We start from the raw sequence: 18,292 nt of genomic DNA, 5'->3' as shown, positions 1-18,292 counted from the left end.
TGGCCAGGATCTCAGAGAGCTAACAGAGCCCGCCCAAATCCTCCATTCTCACCATACACACCAGTCAGAGGAAGGGAGGAACCTTGCCTGTGGAAACTGACCCAAGAGTCCTAGTTATGTTATTTGGAGGTGTAGAAACAAAACACCATGGTTTCCATCTGAACACCCTACAGGAAGGCTTGCAAGTTGGCAGGCTCCATCAGGGCACCCAGAGATTTTACCCAGCTTGTCAGGAGCTTATTCTCAAACATCAAAGGATAACTAAGATGCACTGGATATTTGAAGACCACAATAAATAAATACAAAAACAAATGAAAAAGGAAATTTGAAAAAAAAAAAACAAGGAAAATATTAAGTGAGGTAGAATTAAACCAAAAAGTTTCAAATATAAAATCTTTATTGAATATCCTTAGAGAGATAGGAGAGGATCCATAAGATAAGAAAGTAGAGGGGAGCGTTCCATTTCTGTGTAGAATGTAGAAAGCCACTGAAGACTGTTACTCAGTCCCTAACAATGATCATAAACTTTCTTAAGCCCACTGGAGATCTAAAGTTCCAAAGCAACAAAGTAAAGAGAAATCCAAAGACAGACAGATGAGAAACTCAAAGTATTTCGCCTGTGGCAGAGCACATGAGGAAGCAGTGATTCTATACAAGTGGGTAAAAAGGAATCAGCTAACATTTTAGTAAATTCTTAAAGGCCAAGTGGGGCTAACCTGTCAGTCTGGAATAATGGGCCTCCCCAAGTGCTCAAAGGAAAGATTAGGAGTGAGGCAGAAAACTGGAGAAAGCTTCCTTCCAGAGCACCAAAGATAAAGAAAAAATGTTAAGGCAGCACAAGGAAAATAAAAAACACGTGAAGGGTGGCCAGGTACATGGGCTTACACCTATAATCTCAGCCCTTTGGGAGGCCAAGGCAGGTGGATAAGTTGAGCTCAGGTGTTCAAGACCAGCCTAGGAAACACGGCAAAACACCATCTCTACCAAAAATACAAACATTAACTGGGTGTGGTGGTACACACCTGTAGTCCCAGCTACTCAGGAGGCTGAGGTGGGAGATGTGCTTGACCCTGGGAGGCAGAGGTTGCAGTGAGCCAAGATCATGCCACTGCACTCCAGCCTGTCTCAAAACGAAACAAAATAAACCAAAAACATTAAGGGGAACATAGGAACTACAGTAGACTTCTACTCAGAAACTATGCGACTCAGAAGACAAGATAGTGACACCTTAAAAAAAATGAACAGGAAACCTGTCAACCCAGAATTATATACCCAGCAAAAATGTCTGTACAATGTTAAGGCAAAATAAAGGCTTTTCCAGGCAAATAAAAACTGATATAATGCATTTCCACCAAATCTAAGCTATAAGAAATTATAAAGAAAGTTCTTCAGAGAGAAGGAACGTGATACCAGATGGAAATCTGGATATACACAAAGACATAAAGAACGCTGAAAATGGTGAACATAAAGGTAAAATAAAATGCACCTGCTTAATATAAATCACTGTAAAAGATAGTGTCAGCCAGATGTGGTGGCCCATGTTTGTAATCCCAACACTTTGGGAGGTGGAGGCGGGTGGATTACCTGATGGCAGGAGTTTGAGACCAGTCTGGCCAACATGGCAAAACCCCATCTCTACTAAAAGTACAAAAATAGCTGGGTGTGCTGGTGCACAACTGTAATCCCAGCTACTCAGGAAGCTGAGGCACAAGAATCACTTGAAACCAGGAGGCAGTGCAGTGAGCCGAGATTGCACCATTGTACTCCAGCCTGGGGGACAGCGTGAGATTCTGCCTCCAAATAATAATAATAAAATAAAAAATTAACAAACAGAAGATATTGTCATAATCTAAAACAAATACAGTAACAGCCTTTATGTGATATAGAACATATACAGAGGTAAAACTGCTTTTACTTCGTGTTTTTCTTGTTTGCTGATTTTATAAGAAAAAAAGTCATCTGGAACTAAAGACAACAAGAGGAGAAATGACAGGAAAGAAAATGGAAATAAACTGTTGTACTATGGGAACAACTATATTATTTCTCATACTATGGGAAAAGTGATATAAAAGTAGACTGTGATAATAGGTATATCATAAACTGTAGGGCAACTGATAAATATTTTTAAGAGGCATAATTAAAAAGTCAATACTGAAGGTAAAATGGAAGCATTAAATAACACCCAAGAAAACGTGTAAAAAGTCAGGAAAAAAATTTTTAAAAAACCAAAACCATAATGGATAAATAGAAAACTACCACCAAGATGAGGGATTTAAATCCAGTCATACACGTGAATATATTACCTATTTTTGGAAATCCACTTTAAAGGTAAATACACAAGTAAGTAAAATGTAGGTTAAAAAGTATGGAAAAAGACATGCAAAACAAGCATTAATCAAAAGAAAGCTAAAATGGCTAAAGAAACCTTACCAGGGATGAAAAAGAAAATTACAAAACGTAGTCCTTACTCACATACACAATGTTCACAGAAAATTGTGCCTACACTTAGAAAGACCCAGTTTTATTCCTTTTAGTTTGTTTGTTATGTCCGAATTTTCTAACATTGTTATCAGAAGAAAAAAAGTTTATGAAGGGTATTCTGAAAATATTTATGAAATAATTAAAAAAAATTTTCCACACTCACTAATCTAGTAATTCTACTTATAACAGTCATAAAAAATAACAAACATATATAATTTTTAAAGGATTTCCTCCCCATCATTATTTATAAGAACTAGAAAACATTAGCATCCAATACAAAGGAAAACTTGTTGAAACTGTGAGGTACTCATAAGAGATACGTATGCAGTCATTAATACCCAGGTTTTCAAAGACTATTTAAAGAAAGAGAATATGTTCAAATTATATTTCTGAGTAAAGAAAACTGGTTATAAAAGCAATATTAACAATAAGATCACAATTTTAATTTTAAATGACCTGGTCAAATGAACAGACAAAATGATTGGAAAAATATAATAGTATGATAATGGTAAGCTCTATCTAGTGATGGAATTAATATTTTTAATTTACTCATTATAATGTTTCATATTTTATAAGTTTCCTACAATTTTACATTAAAAATATATTTAACTTTTATTTTAAAGAAGTTGACTTATGTGAAGTCCACAGCTTCACCTCACTGGTGATTATGTGTAAGACTGTTAAAGGTAAAATAAACTTTGATTCATAAAGAGTAGAATTTGGCTGACTGCGCACTCTTTACAGAGAAAGACAACAGTATCTTTTTACAATGTTTCTATGAAATGTGTAGGGTATTCACTTTCTGTGGAACGCCTTGGTGAAATGGTGACATGATTTGCAATCAAGTTAAAGACAAGGAAGACAATGATATATCATGCTGCAGCTGCAGGTATCCCCTATTGATGGAAATGCAGTAAACTTGTCTTGTGAGGCTTCTGGTAGCTGAATACCTACCTGAGGCGTAAACACAATCATATAAAAATTATTGCATGTGGTATCAAATGGCCACAGAAAAATTTCCCCCAGTTAGCAAAATATGCGAGTTTACTTTTTTCCCTGTTTTGGGTGGCTTCTTGCTATCATAGTAAAATGAACTTACTGTGGAACAAAATGGTATTTGCAAGAAAAGAGAGCCTTACAAGGTCAGGAACTAATTTATTTCCCTAGCCTATCAATTCACAGAGGCCTCAAGACCACAGAAAACTGAACAAAAGAGATCATACATGTCTCCTTATTCAGTCACTTTCTAAATAAAGTATGTAGCAACCCCAAAGTGTCTCACACATCGTCCTAGCCCCATTCTCATATCCCTGGGTAAGGTCCCTGCCTCTCATTTCCACATATCGTGAATATCCATAATGCTCTCCCCACTCCTTCTTTCTAATCTGGCCTACTATTGCCAAATGAAGCATCCCTAAACATGGTTGTATCACAGCTTTGACCATAAATTCTTCATTACAGTTTTTAAAGACCCTTCACAATATGGCCTCGATGTACCTAACCTACTAGTTCCTTATTAATATTCCAAAACTGAAGTGAAACCCATTTCAGACTCCCGACCTACAGAACTGTAAGATAATAAATTTGTATTGCTTTATGCTGCCAAGTTTGTGGTAATTTGCTACAGAGCAGTATACCATCATGTAATTTTCTCCATGAAGCATTTCTTATGCTTTCTAGCCAGGTGTTACCTCTTTGATTAATTACCTTGCTATCCCTACAACAGTTATGTCTTAGCTTACAAACAGTCCCCAGTTGACTGTCAGCTTCCTGATGTCACAGAAGGTGGCTCACCAACCTTTCTGTCCCACCTCCCCTTACCAATGTTCTACATTGTCATAGTAACGGTGAATAGGGATCCAGAACTCCATAACACTGTAAGTAAAAAAAAAAAAAAAAAAAAAAAAAAAAAAAAAAAAAAAAGAAATTACAGAACAGGATAAGCCAACTAGTAAATACAGAAAGAATAATGAAATTAGAATATCACCATTTGGCAAACATCACACTAATAACTAATTCATGTCATAAATATCAATGGATGTTAAAACCTAGTAGGTGAAAATTTGATGAGAAATTGAGTATTTACATATTCTCAAAGTAACTCCCAAGTAAATATGTATTAATTACAAAGAGAAAAAGAGAAATTTTACAGTGGAGGAGCTTGGCACACACCACTTTAATCAAGTGACCAAAATTATCACAAACAGGAGAGGGACAGATGGAATTTGCATACCACCTAATACTGTGCAATAAGAACTCAGCATTGCCTCTGGGACACCCCTCCGTAGATGCATAACCCACATCTAATCACAAGGAAACATCAGACAAACCCGAGTGAGGGGCATGCTATAGAACTGGTCTGTAATCTTCAAAAATACCAAGGTCAGAAAAGTCAAGGAAAGACTAAAGAACTGTTGCAGATCGAAGGAGGCAAAGGAGGCATGACTACTAAGTGCAACATGTGATCATGGATTAAATCTGTAGGTTTTTCTGTTTGCTTGTTTTATTTTATGGGTGACTGGCAAAACTTTCATTTTGACAACTTAATCTCATATGGTTTATCAGGGAGGCATTCTGTCTGCGATTCTTGCAACTCTTCTGAATCATTAAAATCATTTCAAATTTTAAATAAAGTAAAAATATTCACAAGGTCAGTCACCATTAGCCTGAGCCTAATGTGTTCTAAATCACTTCTCACCTCCCATTTCCCTCCCTCATCCACACCCTGCACCCCAGCATGTCACTCATAATATTCATAATTCCTAAGTATGGTGGCAACTTCATGCCATCTTGCTTTAGTGCACCCTGTTCCTTCTACCTCATATTTTCTTCCACTCTATTTCTCAGCTACAATTTTACACACCCTTCAAAGACCAATCCAAACATGACTTCCAATATGAAGCTGTCCAAATAAGAAGCTGGAATTAACATCTCCCTCCCTGTGCTCCCGCAGCTCCAGTGAAAGTTTCCCTTCCTTCTCAGAAGCCATGTATAGGACTTCAAGCAGTGTTGTGAAGAAGAAAGGGCAATGAAGTTCTTGATGTCAACTCACAGGGCTTGCTACAAAATCAGCACACATGTGGAAGGCCTGGGCCAAGGGACCTGACTCTCTGGATACCAGTGCTTCACCTATGAAACTGAAATAATTGACAACAACTTCACAAAGTTGCCATGAAAATAGATAAGTATGTGAAATTAAGTGACATATTGGGCATTAAGAAAAATGAGAACGAACAACAGGAGGAATGATAAGCAGAAAGGTTTTGGTATTTAACACATTCAAGCACAGGACGTTATTTGTCTTTAAGACAGACTCAAGTGTGTCACAAAAGGGTTTCTTCTTAGGATACTGCAAGGGGATTCACCCTTCACAGGGGCCTTCATTGAACTCCAGGCACCTTCCCATTTGCTAGATGATATTTAAAATGAAAATTTAATAGATCAGCCATTTAATCAAGGTATGAGCAAGACAGTGGAGTGTAACAAAAATAATTCAAAGGAACTGTGAGTAAAATTTGGTGAAGACGATTAAAGCCCAGCAGTAAACAAAATTACTTAAAGCTTGTGATGAGTAATGATCATGATGTCCTCTAGGATAGTGTGAAAACGTGAGTGCACCGAAGATGTTAGGCCTTTACTAACTGCCTAAGAGGGGAAATACTCGGAGCCAGAGATTGTAGAAGGGGCCCTGAGACAGGAAAATAGAATGCTGTGTACTCAGGTGGTTCACAGGCAGGAGTTTAAACATCAGATTTAGAAAGGAAAACCAACTAACATGATCTTCGGATATTCTCTTTCCTAAGACAAGGCTAGAGCTAGGGCTGCTTGATTGTGTGTGTGTGTGTGTGTGTGTGTGTGTGTGTGTGTGTGTGTGTGTGTGTCTGTGCACCCGTGCATAGGGAGACAGAGAGTGTGTTTAATTATAGCAAAACATAACAAGATCAAATACTGTTCATTTCAATGATTTGTTTCCAACTGTTGTCAGAAAAAAACTGTTTGCTATATTTGCTATAGCGTGTGTATGCGCGTGTGTGTGTAATTGCACTTCTGAGAGCAATTAAAGTGCTTGAAAGTAGAACAGCATGTGCCAATCTGTAGAGCTGCCCCTGGTGTATACTCTAAGTTTCATAGATTCCAGATAAAAGAGGTTCTTCAGAGAGAGAGAGAGGTCAGTTTTTAAAACACATAAATGATAAAATATAAAGATGCTTTTCACGGACATAAATATAATTCCAAATTCCAGGTGTTAGCTACTCTCTTCAGTATCTTTCTAGAGAAGGTTTAAACATATGCCAGAACCTTTTCTTCCTTCAGGAGAAGCAAGCTGCTGGAATTTTCGTTGAAGTTATAAAATGACAAAAAAGATGTTAGACAGACAGAAAACTCTCACAACAAAGTCTTAACATTTGAACAACAAAGTTGCAGAACGTTGTTGAAGTTTTAGTCGAAATTATAAAATGTAACTTCAACTAAACTGAAATTATAAAATGTAACTTTGACTAAAATTATAAAATAAAGTTATAAAATGCAAGTCTACAATAATGATACCAATGTCATACTGATATAAGCATAGGCATAGGCACAGAGACCAACGGAACAGAATTGAGGGTCCAGACATGAACCTAAACGCCCACACTAAATTTATTTTCAACAATGATGCAAGGACCATTCAACAAATGGTGTTGGAAAACTGGATAACCAGAAGCAAAAGAATTAAGTTTAACCTCTTCCTTATTTCATACACAGAAATCAAATAAAAATAGATCTATTGGCCAGGTGTGGTAGCTCACACCTGTAATCTCAGCACTTTGGGAGGGTGAGGTGGGAGAATCTCTTGATAGATAGTGCTAAATCCTCGATACTCCGAATTTGGCAATAAGTTCTCAGATTTAATATCAAAACCACAAGTAACAATAGAAAAATAAACAAATTGGATATTGTCAAAATTAAAACCTATTGCACATCAATGGACATTATTAAGAATGTGAAAATGCAACCTGTAGAATGGGAGAAAACATTTGCAAATCATCTATCTGATGTGGGTTTAATATTCAGAACATATAAAGATATACAGTGTAATAAATTAATAATATATAGATAATATAATAAAGACTGATAAATGGACTTAATATTTAAATAACAATATTCAAATAATAATTAAAAGACAACCCAGTTGAAAAATGGGCAAAGGCCCTGAATAGACATTACTCCCAGAAAACATACAAATGACCAACAAGCACATGAAAAGACGTTCAACATGATTGGTCAATAAGAAAATGCAAATCAGAACCACAATGAGATACCACTTCATAACCACTAGAATGGTTTTAATCAAGAAAACAAAATAACCAGGTGTGCCAAGGATGTAGAGAAACAGGAACCTTTTTGTAATACGTTGCTGGTGGGAATATAAAATGGTGTAGGTACTTTGAAAAACAACTTGTCAGTGCCTCAAAATGTTAAATGTAGAATTAACCACATGACCAAGCAATTCTACTCCTAGGTATATGCTGATCTAGAACTAGAAATACCATTTGACCCAGCAGTCCCATTACTGGGCATATACCCAAAGGATTATAAATTGTGCTACTATAAAGACACATGCACACGTATGTTTATTGTGGCACTATTCACAATAGCAAAGACTTGGAACCAACCCAAATGTCCATCAGTGATAGACTGGATTAAGAAAACGTGGCACATATACACCATGGAATACTATGCAGCCATTAAAAAGGATGAATTCATGTCCTTTGTAGGGACATGGATGAAGCTGGAAACCATCATTCTGAGCAAACTATCACAAGGACAGAAAACCAAACACTGCATGTTCTCACTCATAGGTGGGAATTGAACAATGAGAACACTTGGACACAGGGCAGAGAACATCACACACCGGGGCCTGTTGTGGGGTGGGGGGATCGGGGAGGGATAGCATTAGGAGAAATACCTAATGTGAATGACGAGTTAATGGGTGCAGCAAATCAACATGGCACATGTATACTGCACGTTGTGCACATGTACCCTAGAACTTAAAGTATAATAAATAAATATTTTAAAAAAGAAATAAAGATATATGTCCACAGAGAAAATTGTACATGAATGCTTACAGTGGCATTTCTAGTCATAGCCAAAAGGTACAAATAAACCAAATGTTCATCCACAGATCAATGGGTAAACAAACTGTGGTATGTACATACAATGGAATGTCATTCAGCCATGAAAAGGAATGAAATACTGAGACATGCTACAACTTGGATGAACCTTGAAAACACGATGTCAAGTGAAAGAAGCCAGATACAAAAGGTCACATATTGTATGATTCCTTTCATGTAATATATCAAGAATAAGAAAAGTCATTGAGGCAGAAAGCTGATTAAAGGTGTCAGGGCAATAGGTGTATGGACAGGCATAGGGAATGTCTACTTAAATCACAGAAATCTTTACAGGGAATAAAAAAAATTTGAAACTAGAGAGAGCTAGTGGTTGCATAACATTGTGAATACATTAAATACCACCAAACTGCACACTTTAAAATGGTTAACTGTATGTTGTGTGACTTTCACCTCAATAAAAAAAGAATAAAATACTTAGTAGCAAATTTAATAAAGTAAGTACTAGACTTGTAAATTGAAAACTACAAATTATAATTGAAAGAAAAATTTAAAAGACCTTGATAAATGGAAAGAAGTCCTGTGTTCATGGGATGAGATCTACAGATTCAGTGCACCACTATCAAAACCCCAGCTGGCTTTCTTTTTGCAGAAATTTACAAGTTAATTCTAAAATTCAGATGGAAATGCAAGGGACTGAGAAGACCAAAAACAACTGTGAAAAAGAATGATGCTGGAGGACTCATACGCTCCAATTTGGAAATTTACTACAAATCAAAGCATGATACTGGTATAAACTGGACATGCGAACCAACAAAAAAGAACTGAGGCCGGGCGCGGTGGCTCAAGCCTGTAATCCCAGCACTTTGGGAGGCCGAGACGGGCGGATCATGAGGTCAGGAGATCGAGACCATCCTGGCTAATACGGTGAAACCCCGTCTCTACTAAAAAATACAAAAAACTAGCCGGGCGACGAGGCGGGCGCCTGTAGTCCCAGCTACTCGGGAGGCTGAGACAGGAGAATGGCGTGAACCCGGGAGGCGGAGCTTGCAGTGAGCTGAGAGCCGGCCACAGCACTCCAGCCTGGGTGGCAGAGCAAGACTCCGTCTCAAAAAAAAAAAAAAAAAAAAAAAAAGAACTGAGAGTCCTGAAATAAACTCATACTCTATGAGCAATGGATTTTCAATAAGGGTGACAATAGGGAAATAATAGTCTTTTGTAACAAATCTTTATGACCTTAGATTAGGCAATGCTTTTGTAGACACAACTAGGATGTTAATGATGGCACAGTCCTGGACCTCTAATTCCAAATGTGCTGCGCAGAATTGTTCTAGGCTCACACAACGCCAAGAGACTGAGCCTATTCATGAAGTATAGTGAGAACAAGCTGGACGCAGTGGAGAGGTTATTTCACCAAATGAAAATGGTAAGAAGCATTCTATGTCTCCAGGCACACCAACTCAAACCACATACTCTCGAGATGTGACGAGCATTTCATCGCATCTTAAGGAACATTATTCTAAAGTTAGTTTTAGCCACTTTTACAGAAAAATAAAGCAAATGACTCTAAATCTCTCTATATATCAAAATCAAAATTTAAGGTGTTAAATATTTCATAAAACCTTTCTAGACCAAACAGGCATTTTTGAATAATTTGTGATTTTGGTTTGGCTTCTTTATTGTTTTTAATTCTTGAAATTATCTTCACTAAACTCAAGAATTTGATGAGAAATCCTAGTATTTTTCTATATTTAAGGCAAAAACATTAAAAACCAGCAAAAGTATGAATCATTTGAATCAAAAGAACATTTGCTCCATTCTAGAATGGCACATCCCTTACTCTACATTTCTTTCTGTACATTTTTTATTGAAAGAAAATATCTGTCTGCTCGAACACTTGTGTTAAAAATACTAAGATTATACAGCCTGTATGTCTAATTCATTTTTAAATTAAAAAACAAAGGGATTTGACAGAGCAAGTCTCTAAACATTTCATAATATTTCTGTAATGAGAAAAAATAAATAACTCGATAGAGTCCTTATTTAAATGTTTAGCTAAGCCGTTACTTTGGTTTGGGGAAGGAGGTCTGGCAAGTTCTGGAGACCCATTGGTAAGTTTGTTCTTACTGCTTAGATTTCTGTACTTCTACATTTAACTCCAAAGTTAATTATATTTAATAATCATATCGTTCAATTAATTAATTAAATTATTAGATAAATTATGTAAGTAGAAATAGCTAGTTTTAAATATCAGTATTCAACAATGGTACTCATTTGTTGGATAAAAATTTTTAGCAACTTTGTTTTAATGGCTGCCTAGTACATCTTTTTTTTTTTTTTTATTGAGACAGAGTCTCATTCTGTCACCCAGGTTGGAGTGCAGTGACACGATCTCAGCTACTGCAACCTCCACCTCCCAGGTTCAAGTGATTCTCCTACCTCAGCCTCCTGAGAAGCTGGGATTATAGGTGCTCACCACCACACCCAGATAATTTCTGTATCTTTAGCAGAGATGGGGTTTCACCATATTGACCAGGCTGGTCTAGAACTCCTGACCTTAGGTGATCCACCCACCTTGGCCTCCCAAAGTTGTGGGATTAGAGGGATAAGCCACCACACCCAGCACCTAAGACATCTTTATAAACACAGTTCATCTTCATTATGGGGAAGGAAATGCAGGTTTCAGGCACTTGGTGGTCAACAGAATCTCACACAGTATTTTTATCATATACTCTGTATTAAAATATGGTCTTCATAAACAAAATAAAAATGAGGATTGCCACTTACACAGAGATGACTTCAAAGAAAGTCCAGGCAGTCCACTCACCTTGGGGTGCTATCAGAGTTCTTCCATTCTCCTGACACCAACCAACTGGCTGGACGTAAGGGCTATTAACATCACACCTGTAGAAACAGAACTCTATTTTACATTCCGTTTTACTTAATGCCAGAGAAAGAATTCAAGAGTAACAGTCATTCTGGATATCAAGAGATCCCACAGAAAACAGTACTTCACAGCTGGAGAGAATTAGAAGGAGTTTTCAGTATTGTATTAGTAGGCTGTTACCACACTTCTCTTTCACATAAGCTTCTTGAAATTTAAAAGTATAAAATTAACAGGGAATTGCCAAGGACCTGAACTGCCAGTGACGTTCCCAGAAAAAGTCAGTGAGCATTTTAATAAACTTCTACCACTTCTTGCTGGCAGCAAGAGAAAATATTAATAGGACAGCCCAATCAGACTGCAGATGACATTTTTCCTCCCCGTCCTTTTCAAAGAACCCAGAATATTCTGCCTAAGACACATATACAACAATTCCTCTCTGCTTTGCCTCTGAGTTCAAAGGAGAAGACAGGGCCCATCATGCACATGAAGAACCACTGCCTCGGGCAAGGACGTGGTGATTACTCAGGACATATGTGAAGAAATGCTGTAAAAATTATTTTTGCCATGACCTCTTGCATATTTCAGGTTTTTAATCCAAAAAAGAAGACCCCTTTCAACTCATGCCATGTTATTTTAATGACATGGTAGCATACATTTTCTCTGCTCCCCATACACTTTCGAAGAATTCACTCCCATTTTCCCAGAATCTTTCCTTTTAAAAATGTGACAAGGTACATTTAACGTTTTTTAGACAAAAAAAAAAAAAAAAACTGGAAGTTTTTAGCTTCCTCTTCACAGAAATGCTTTCCTCACAAACTAGACAAAATACAGCAAAGTGTCCTTAACTGGTTATATTATTTCAGATGAGGCTTCACTGGGTAACCTCTACAGATGGAGAAGTTTCTAGGGCTCTTTAATGAGGTCATTCACATGGAAGAGAAGGAAGTGAACAGTCAACCACCAAATTCCTGATGCTCATCACTATTACAACAGCAAGAAGAGCGACAGTGCTAGAATGAAAACAAATTCTTAACATCAAACATATGAATACACAAAAACAAAACACACATTCGTATCTCACCAGTAATCGTAACTATCATCCCAGTTGTCAAAATGCACTAGTAAGCGATCTTCAACAATATCTGCTATGGTCGCCACACACACCAAGGAAGGGTTCTTCCTGTCGACGGCCTCCAGCTTCATTCCAACCTGAAATTCTTTAGGCATTGGCCCATTCTAACGCAGCACCAGCAGGGGAAGAAGCACAAAAAGAAACAGGACACCAAATAAGACTGAGCCACTGTCAAAACTTCTGTGTTTAGCATCAGCAAAGTCTGCAGGTGTCAGCACTCAGCCTCTGGACAAAGCCAGCAAATGCCTGTAAATATATCTGGCAACTGTCACATAGTTTATGCCCATAACAAAGGCCCAGGAAACTAGTTTTCCTTTGTGCTTTTGTCTTTTCTTGTGCAGGGAGGTTTTCTTTCCTTTATCATCTACATATTTCCCTCTTTGATTCTTAGAATAATTTGCATTAATTTTAAAATATGATGTTTACATAAGTATCAAATAATCTTCTCTGTTTCCCATAGGCTTCTGAAGTTTCCAAATGCCACTATTTGAAAAAGTGGTGAAGATACACTCTAATTAGCACCAAAGTATCCGTTCAATTTGATTACTCAATCTGAAAATAAGTGGCTTTTTCAATATTTAAGGAATACATACTTAAATAAAATTATAATTTAAAATGTGAATTTATACATATAATTTATATACATTTAATATATAATTTAAATTATAATTTTAAAATGTGAATGCTTTTTTATTATCTGTACTTTTTTAGTATAAAAATACTATGAACTATGATTTACAATAACTTAATAATTACAAACCCACCCTTCATATATCTATAATTAGCCAGTCCTGGGATTTAGGGAGTACACATAATATCTGGGGACTAAAAGAGGATTTTTTTTCTCTACTTCTCTTTTATCAAACCCTGATGTTTACTCTCCTTCAGCACATTCTAATTTTACAGCAATTTCACATTTTAATAGCTCCTTTTCTTGATACAAATCTATGAAACATAAGTAACAACTGTATAACACTGCTTTCCAGATCACAGAAGTCATGTCTGGAGAAATTCAGTGAGTGGCCTGCACAGTGACACCGCCTGCCGGTGGCAGAGTCAACTTCTAGGGTTGCAATTTATTCTTCTCCACTGAAGGTTCACGAGATTTCTGGGGACACAGATGGCATAAGAAGTGTGATCTACCCAGATCCTCAGAACACTCCTTCAATTAGTACAAAATGTTACTCTCATTTTCATTACACTGAAACAGATCTAGGCTGGGTACATTCAAAGCCTACTTAGAGTATCTGCTGGTCTCAAAACACCAAAACCAAGATTAAAGGATTAACTCACTATAAGAGAAAACATTTTTAAAAGATACTTTTAATTTTAGTAGGCTTTAAACATAAAGTTTTTAACTTTTCCCATCTACTTGAAGTAGTTATACTTTTAAAGGAAGAAAACCAAGATATGCCCATAAGAAACTGACGAACTAGGTGAGAAAAGTCATGGAAAGTTAAGAGTTTCCATAACTTCTTAAAGGATTAAAATAAAACAGAATATAGAGTGAATTTTAAGCAATTTAAGCATGGGTAAATTTGATTTATGCTGAGAAAGAAAATACTTACAGGACTTCTGTTTCTGAATAATTTCTTTGGAGCATTTTGCAATTTGCAGGCCTTCAAGTAATCCATCCAAACAAACTTATCTTTTCTATAACCTAAGAAAAAGCACAGATTACTCACAATGCCCAAAAGATATAATCATATGCATAGTAAATATATTAGGTTGGTGCAAAAGGAATTGCGGTTTTTGCCATTACTTTTATTTATTTATTTAATTTTTAGATTTTTTAAAATTGTACTTTAAGTTCTAGGGTACATGTGCACAACGTGCAGGTTTGTTACATCTGTATACGTGTGCCATGTTGGTGTGCTGCTCCCATCAACTCATCATTTACATTAGGTATATCTCCTAATGCTATCAGTTACTCTTAATGGAAAAAAAACACAATTACTTTTGCACCAACCTCATATTATTATTATTAGCGTCCTGTCATAAATTCAATGTCCTTAGCACCCACAAAAGATTTAAATTAAAATCTTCAAATGGTTTCACCTTTTTAAAATGTATTATGTTCAAAACTGTTGACAATGCTTCCCCATCACGCACGCACATCATTGCCTATGTAATTTCATATGCTCTGATGCGGAGTCAGTACTCTGGTGGCTTCATGGGAGTCTCATCGCCCATTAAGGCTTTCCTGAATGGGCAAAGGGATGAGACCAGAGTTCCCCTACCTGCCCCCACTCCTGAGGAAGCAGCGTCACATGGACCATCAGAGGTCCTGATGGTGCAGCCATCCAGGGTGCCATGCACAGAAACCCGTTCTCAGTCCAAAGCCCAGTCGACAGCTCCAGCTTTCTGCGCCACATCTTTACAAGTCTCCCATTAAAAACTGCTGCATCCTCCCATTCGCATGCCCCAGCGTAGCTCTCACACAGTGCTGGCCACACAGTACAGGCTCAAAATATGGTTCTGAGCACCAGCCTTGGAACAAGAGTCAAACTCCCTGCACAGCCTTCCAGGCCTGGGAACACCACCCTCTTCATCCCCGACCTTCCCGCCTGGGCTTCTCTGCTGTCTCTCTGAGATGACTCATCCTCGCCAAGCACACTCCTGCCCCCGGCACCTGCTCCTGTTCTTCCCTGGGATGGCTTACCCAGACACCATACTGCTTCCTCTCTCATTTCACCCACGTCTCCTTGGGACATTACGTCGACAGAGAGGCCTTTCTCCCCCATGCTTTCTGAAAGAGTGTCCCTGCTGCCACCGCCATTATCCTTCTCCTCTGAAATGAAGCCCCATGGAGAGAGAGACATGGCTTTACTTGCTGTTGGCCCCCAGTGCCTCACGTGGTAAGGGCTCCATAAACACCTACTGAATGAATGAGCCTGGAGCCTGTCACCAGCTTCCTCGAAACCAACAACCTCAAGGGACTCTGCCATCAGGCTCAGGGGAGGATCCAAGGGACACCCTGAGTGGATAACTAAGAATAAAGGACTACATATTGACTCCAGAAGTTGCCACAGTCATCAGACAGTCTGACACCCAAGCCAGAGACCATGTACAGGAGTTTGCTGTGCAAAGATATGAGCCCATCAGCATCATCCTTGACCACATCCCCACCTGACTAGCACACAGCAAATCGAAAGGTTTTGGTCACATCTGCCTGGCCCAGATTCCTCTAGCATATAACCAAACAATGATATTTTTTGTTCCCATCAAAAGAAAATAGTGATTATTTTTTCATAGTTCCATGATTCCCGTGATTCCTAAGTTTGAAACAAATTATTTACAGTGAATCAAGTTTCCTCACCTTGCAGTATCACTGATGAGATATTTCATTTCAACCATGATTTAAATATTAGTCTGCACTCCTTATAAGGTTTAATAAACTTTATATAAAATAAAATGTTTTCATAATATTTTATTTCTACCCTCTGTACATTATCAGAATATTTGACCTAAATAGTCATTTATGCTTTTCTTTAAAGATACTTACTTCTAAAAATGGTACCATTATAGTCTTACTACTCTTTGTGGATCACAATTTCATTTTGGAAACCAATTCTCACCAGGATCTCTTGTTAGAATTTCATAAAATGTTGTTAAAATATAAGTGAAATGCCAGTTGATTCTCTTTCCAGTTGGTAAATGTATCCTGGCTTACCCTTAGGGATGTGCAATTCATGTTTGGTCTTTTCACACCATCCTACTGGATGAATGTCAGGGGAACCAGCATTGGTCCAAAAATCATAGCAACTTAAATAACCATCAAAATGAAGTCTTAGACGGTAACCACAAACCTGCAAGACAGGAAGTTTACAATCATTTGTTAAGTGCCATGTATTTGGAATAGACACAAAATTCACAAAATATTCATATATTTTGTCAGTACTATCAACATATAAGAGCCAACCCTTCTACCCAAATACCTCCATTAAAGAACAAATTTATGAATGGCCTCTGATTAAGACAAAATGGTCATGAAATTAGACCCTGTCTTATAGGTATCTAGTGCATTCTGCAAAAATAGTGACCCTTTTACCCAATCTAGGAATCTGAGGGTCAGTTTACGTATTCATTAATTAACTGGTTTATGTATTAATTCAATTCCTGTCAAATATTCCCTTCGGCAACCCTATCTTCTGCCCTCTGGCCTGGATTCATATTCCAATACAGTGTAAGCTAAAGTACAAAGCAAAACTAAAATAGGCATGGCCTTGTTTCAACTCTAACATGTGTATCCAGCATACTCAATAAAGAGAATAATAAAGCGGTCTGAGAAATACATCCTCTAGACATGTGGTACAACTTTAATAGCCATAATCAATCAGTAAAGTAAATAAATGTGATTGTTATGTTCAATGCTATCAGAAATATAAAGATCTTTTATTGATTTAATAATATGTTTAGTAATTATTACATTTTATAAGCCATTCATCAAGAGCTCTCCACTCTAAATAATTTTCATAAAGTGCATGCATTTATATAAATATATAATTCATATGCATTAATATTATTCACACACATTTCTCATTAGTTCAGCTAAAATGTGAATAAGTACGTCTCTGTTAATAGGTGAAAGAAAACACTGGGATTCCCAGATTGTTATCAACCTCAAGTGAAAATTATTTACCAATTAAGTCAAGAGTAAATGCTAGTTGATGAAGGACTTACTAGAAAATTCATCTTCAGAGAAGGAAAAAAATTCACTAAGAAATATAGTTTCACTTATCGCTGACTAAAATAAATCCATAATGCATTGGAACTTATTCATAATAAATATCAAACAGATTTGTTATTTTCTAGAAAATTATCTTTCTGTCACTATGCAATTAGCCCAAGACAATAACACCACCTCTTACCTCCGCTACAGAAAGCACACAGAATACCGATGGATGTCGGGGATCAATGCCTTCTAATCTCATTCCAATCTGAAAACCATTTTCATGCTCTGGAAAGGACTGATCCTACAAAATTTCACGACATAACATTAGCCACTGAGATTTTTCACAGTTTTACATGAAAACATTTGGTGTCACCTCTAGGTGAAGTCTAAAACAACTGAACTCATAGAAACAGAGTAGAATGATGTCCACCAGAGGCTGGAAGTTGAGGGAATGGGGAGATGCTGGTCAAACGGTACAAAGTAGCAGTTAGAAAGGAGGAATAAATGGTAAGTATTTAAGATGATGGATGTGAGTATGCTTGATTCAATCATTCCACACTGTGTACATAGAGCATAACATCACTGTCTACCTCAGGATTATATATGATTATAATTTGTCAAAAACAAATCAAATAAGTTTTTTGTTGTTGTTTTTTTGAGGTGGAGTCTTGCTGGAGTGTATTGGCACAATCTAGGCTCACTGCAACCTCTACCTCCCAGGTTTAAGTGATTCTCCTCCTCAGCCTCCTGAATAGCTGGGATTACAGGCACCTGCCACTGTGCCCGGCTAATTTTTGCAGTTTTAGTAGAGACAGGGTTTCAGCATCTTGGCTAGACTGGTCTTGAACTCCTGACCTCGTGATCAACCCGCCCTGGCTTCCCAAAGTGCTGGGATTACAGGTGTGAACCACCACACCCAGCCCAAACAAGAATTTTTTGAAAAAATTTACTGTATAGTTTAGAAACTCAGTAATCTGGCTAAAGATGGAAGACTGTTCTTACAT

At 37.3% G+C, this 18,292-nt stretch overlaps 1 protein-coding gene across 7 annotated transcripts in view; it reads right to left on the bottom strand.

Annotated features, from left to right (window-relative positions):
- L3MBTL4 (L3MBTL histone methyl-lysine binding protein 4) overlaps positions 1-18,292 on the bottom strand; it is a 430,288-nt gene that overhangs the window by 243,511 nt on the left and 168,485 nt on the right. For all 7 annotated transcript variants that reach the window (XR_004055732.1, XM_030926198.1, XM_010373395.1 and 4 more), the window contains exons 6-10: positions 17,485-17,589; positions 16,287-16,422; positions 14,182-14,273; positions 12,563-12,717; positions 11,422-11,498 (exon numbers count right to left, since the gene is read on the bottom strand). Coding sequence is in view for 6 of the 7 variants with exons in the window: in XM_030926198.1 (XP_030782058.1) it covers positions 11,422-11,498; positions 12,563-12,717; positions 14,182-14,273; positions 16,287-16,422; positions 17,485-17,589 (565 nt within the window). In the remaining variant the exon portion in view is untranslated. The remainder of the gene's footprint in view (positions 1-11,421; positions 11,499-12,562; positions 12,718-14,181; positions 14,274-16,286; positions 16,423-17,484; positions 17,590-18,292) is intronic.

This window comes from Rhinopithecus roxellana, chromosome 21, assembly GCF_007565055.1.
Source record: "Rhinopithecus roxellana isolate Shanxi Qingling chromosome 21, ASM756505v1, whole genome shotgun sequence".
NCBI classification, from domain to species: Eukaryota; Metazoa; Chordata; class Mammalia; order Primates; family Cercopithecidae; genus Rhinopithecus; species Rhinopithecus roxellana.
The sequence above is the reverse complement of the archived record's forward strand: the minus strand, read 5'-3'. Positions and strand labels throughout refer to the sequence as shown.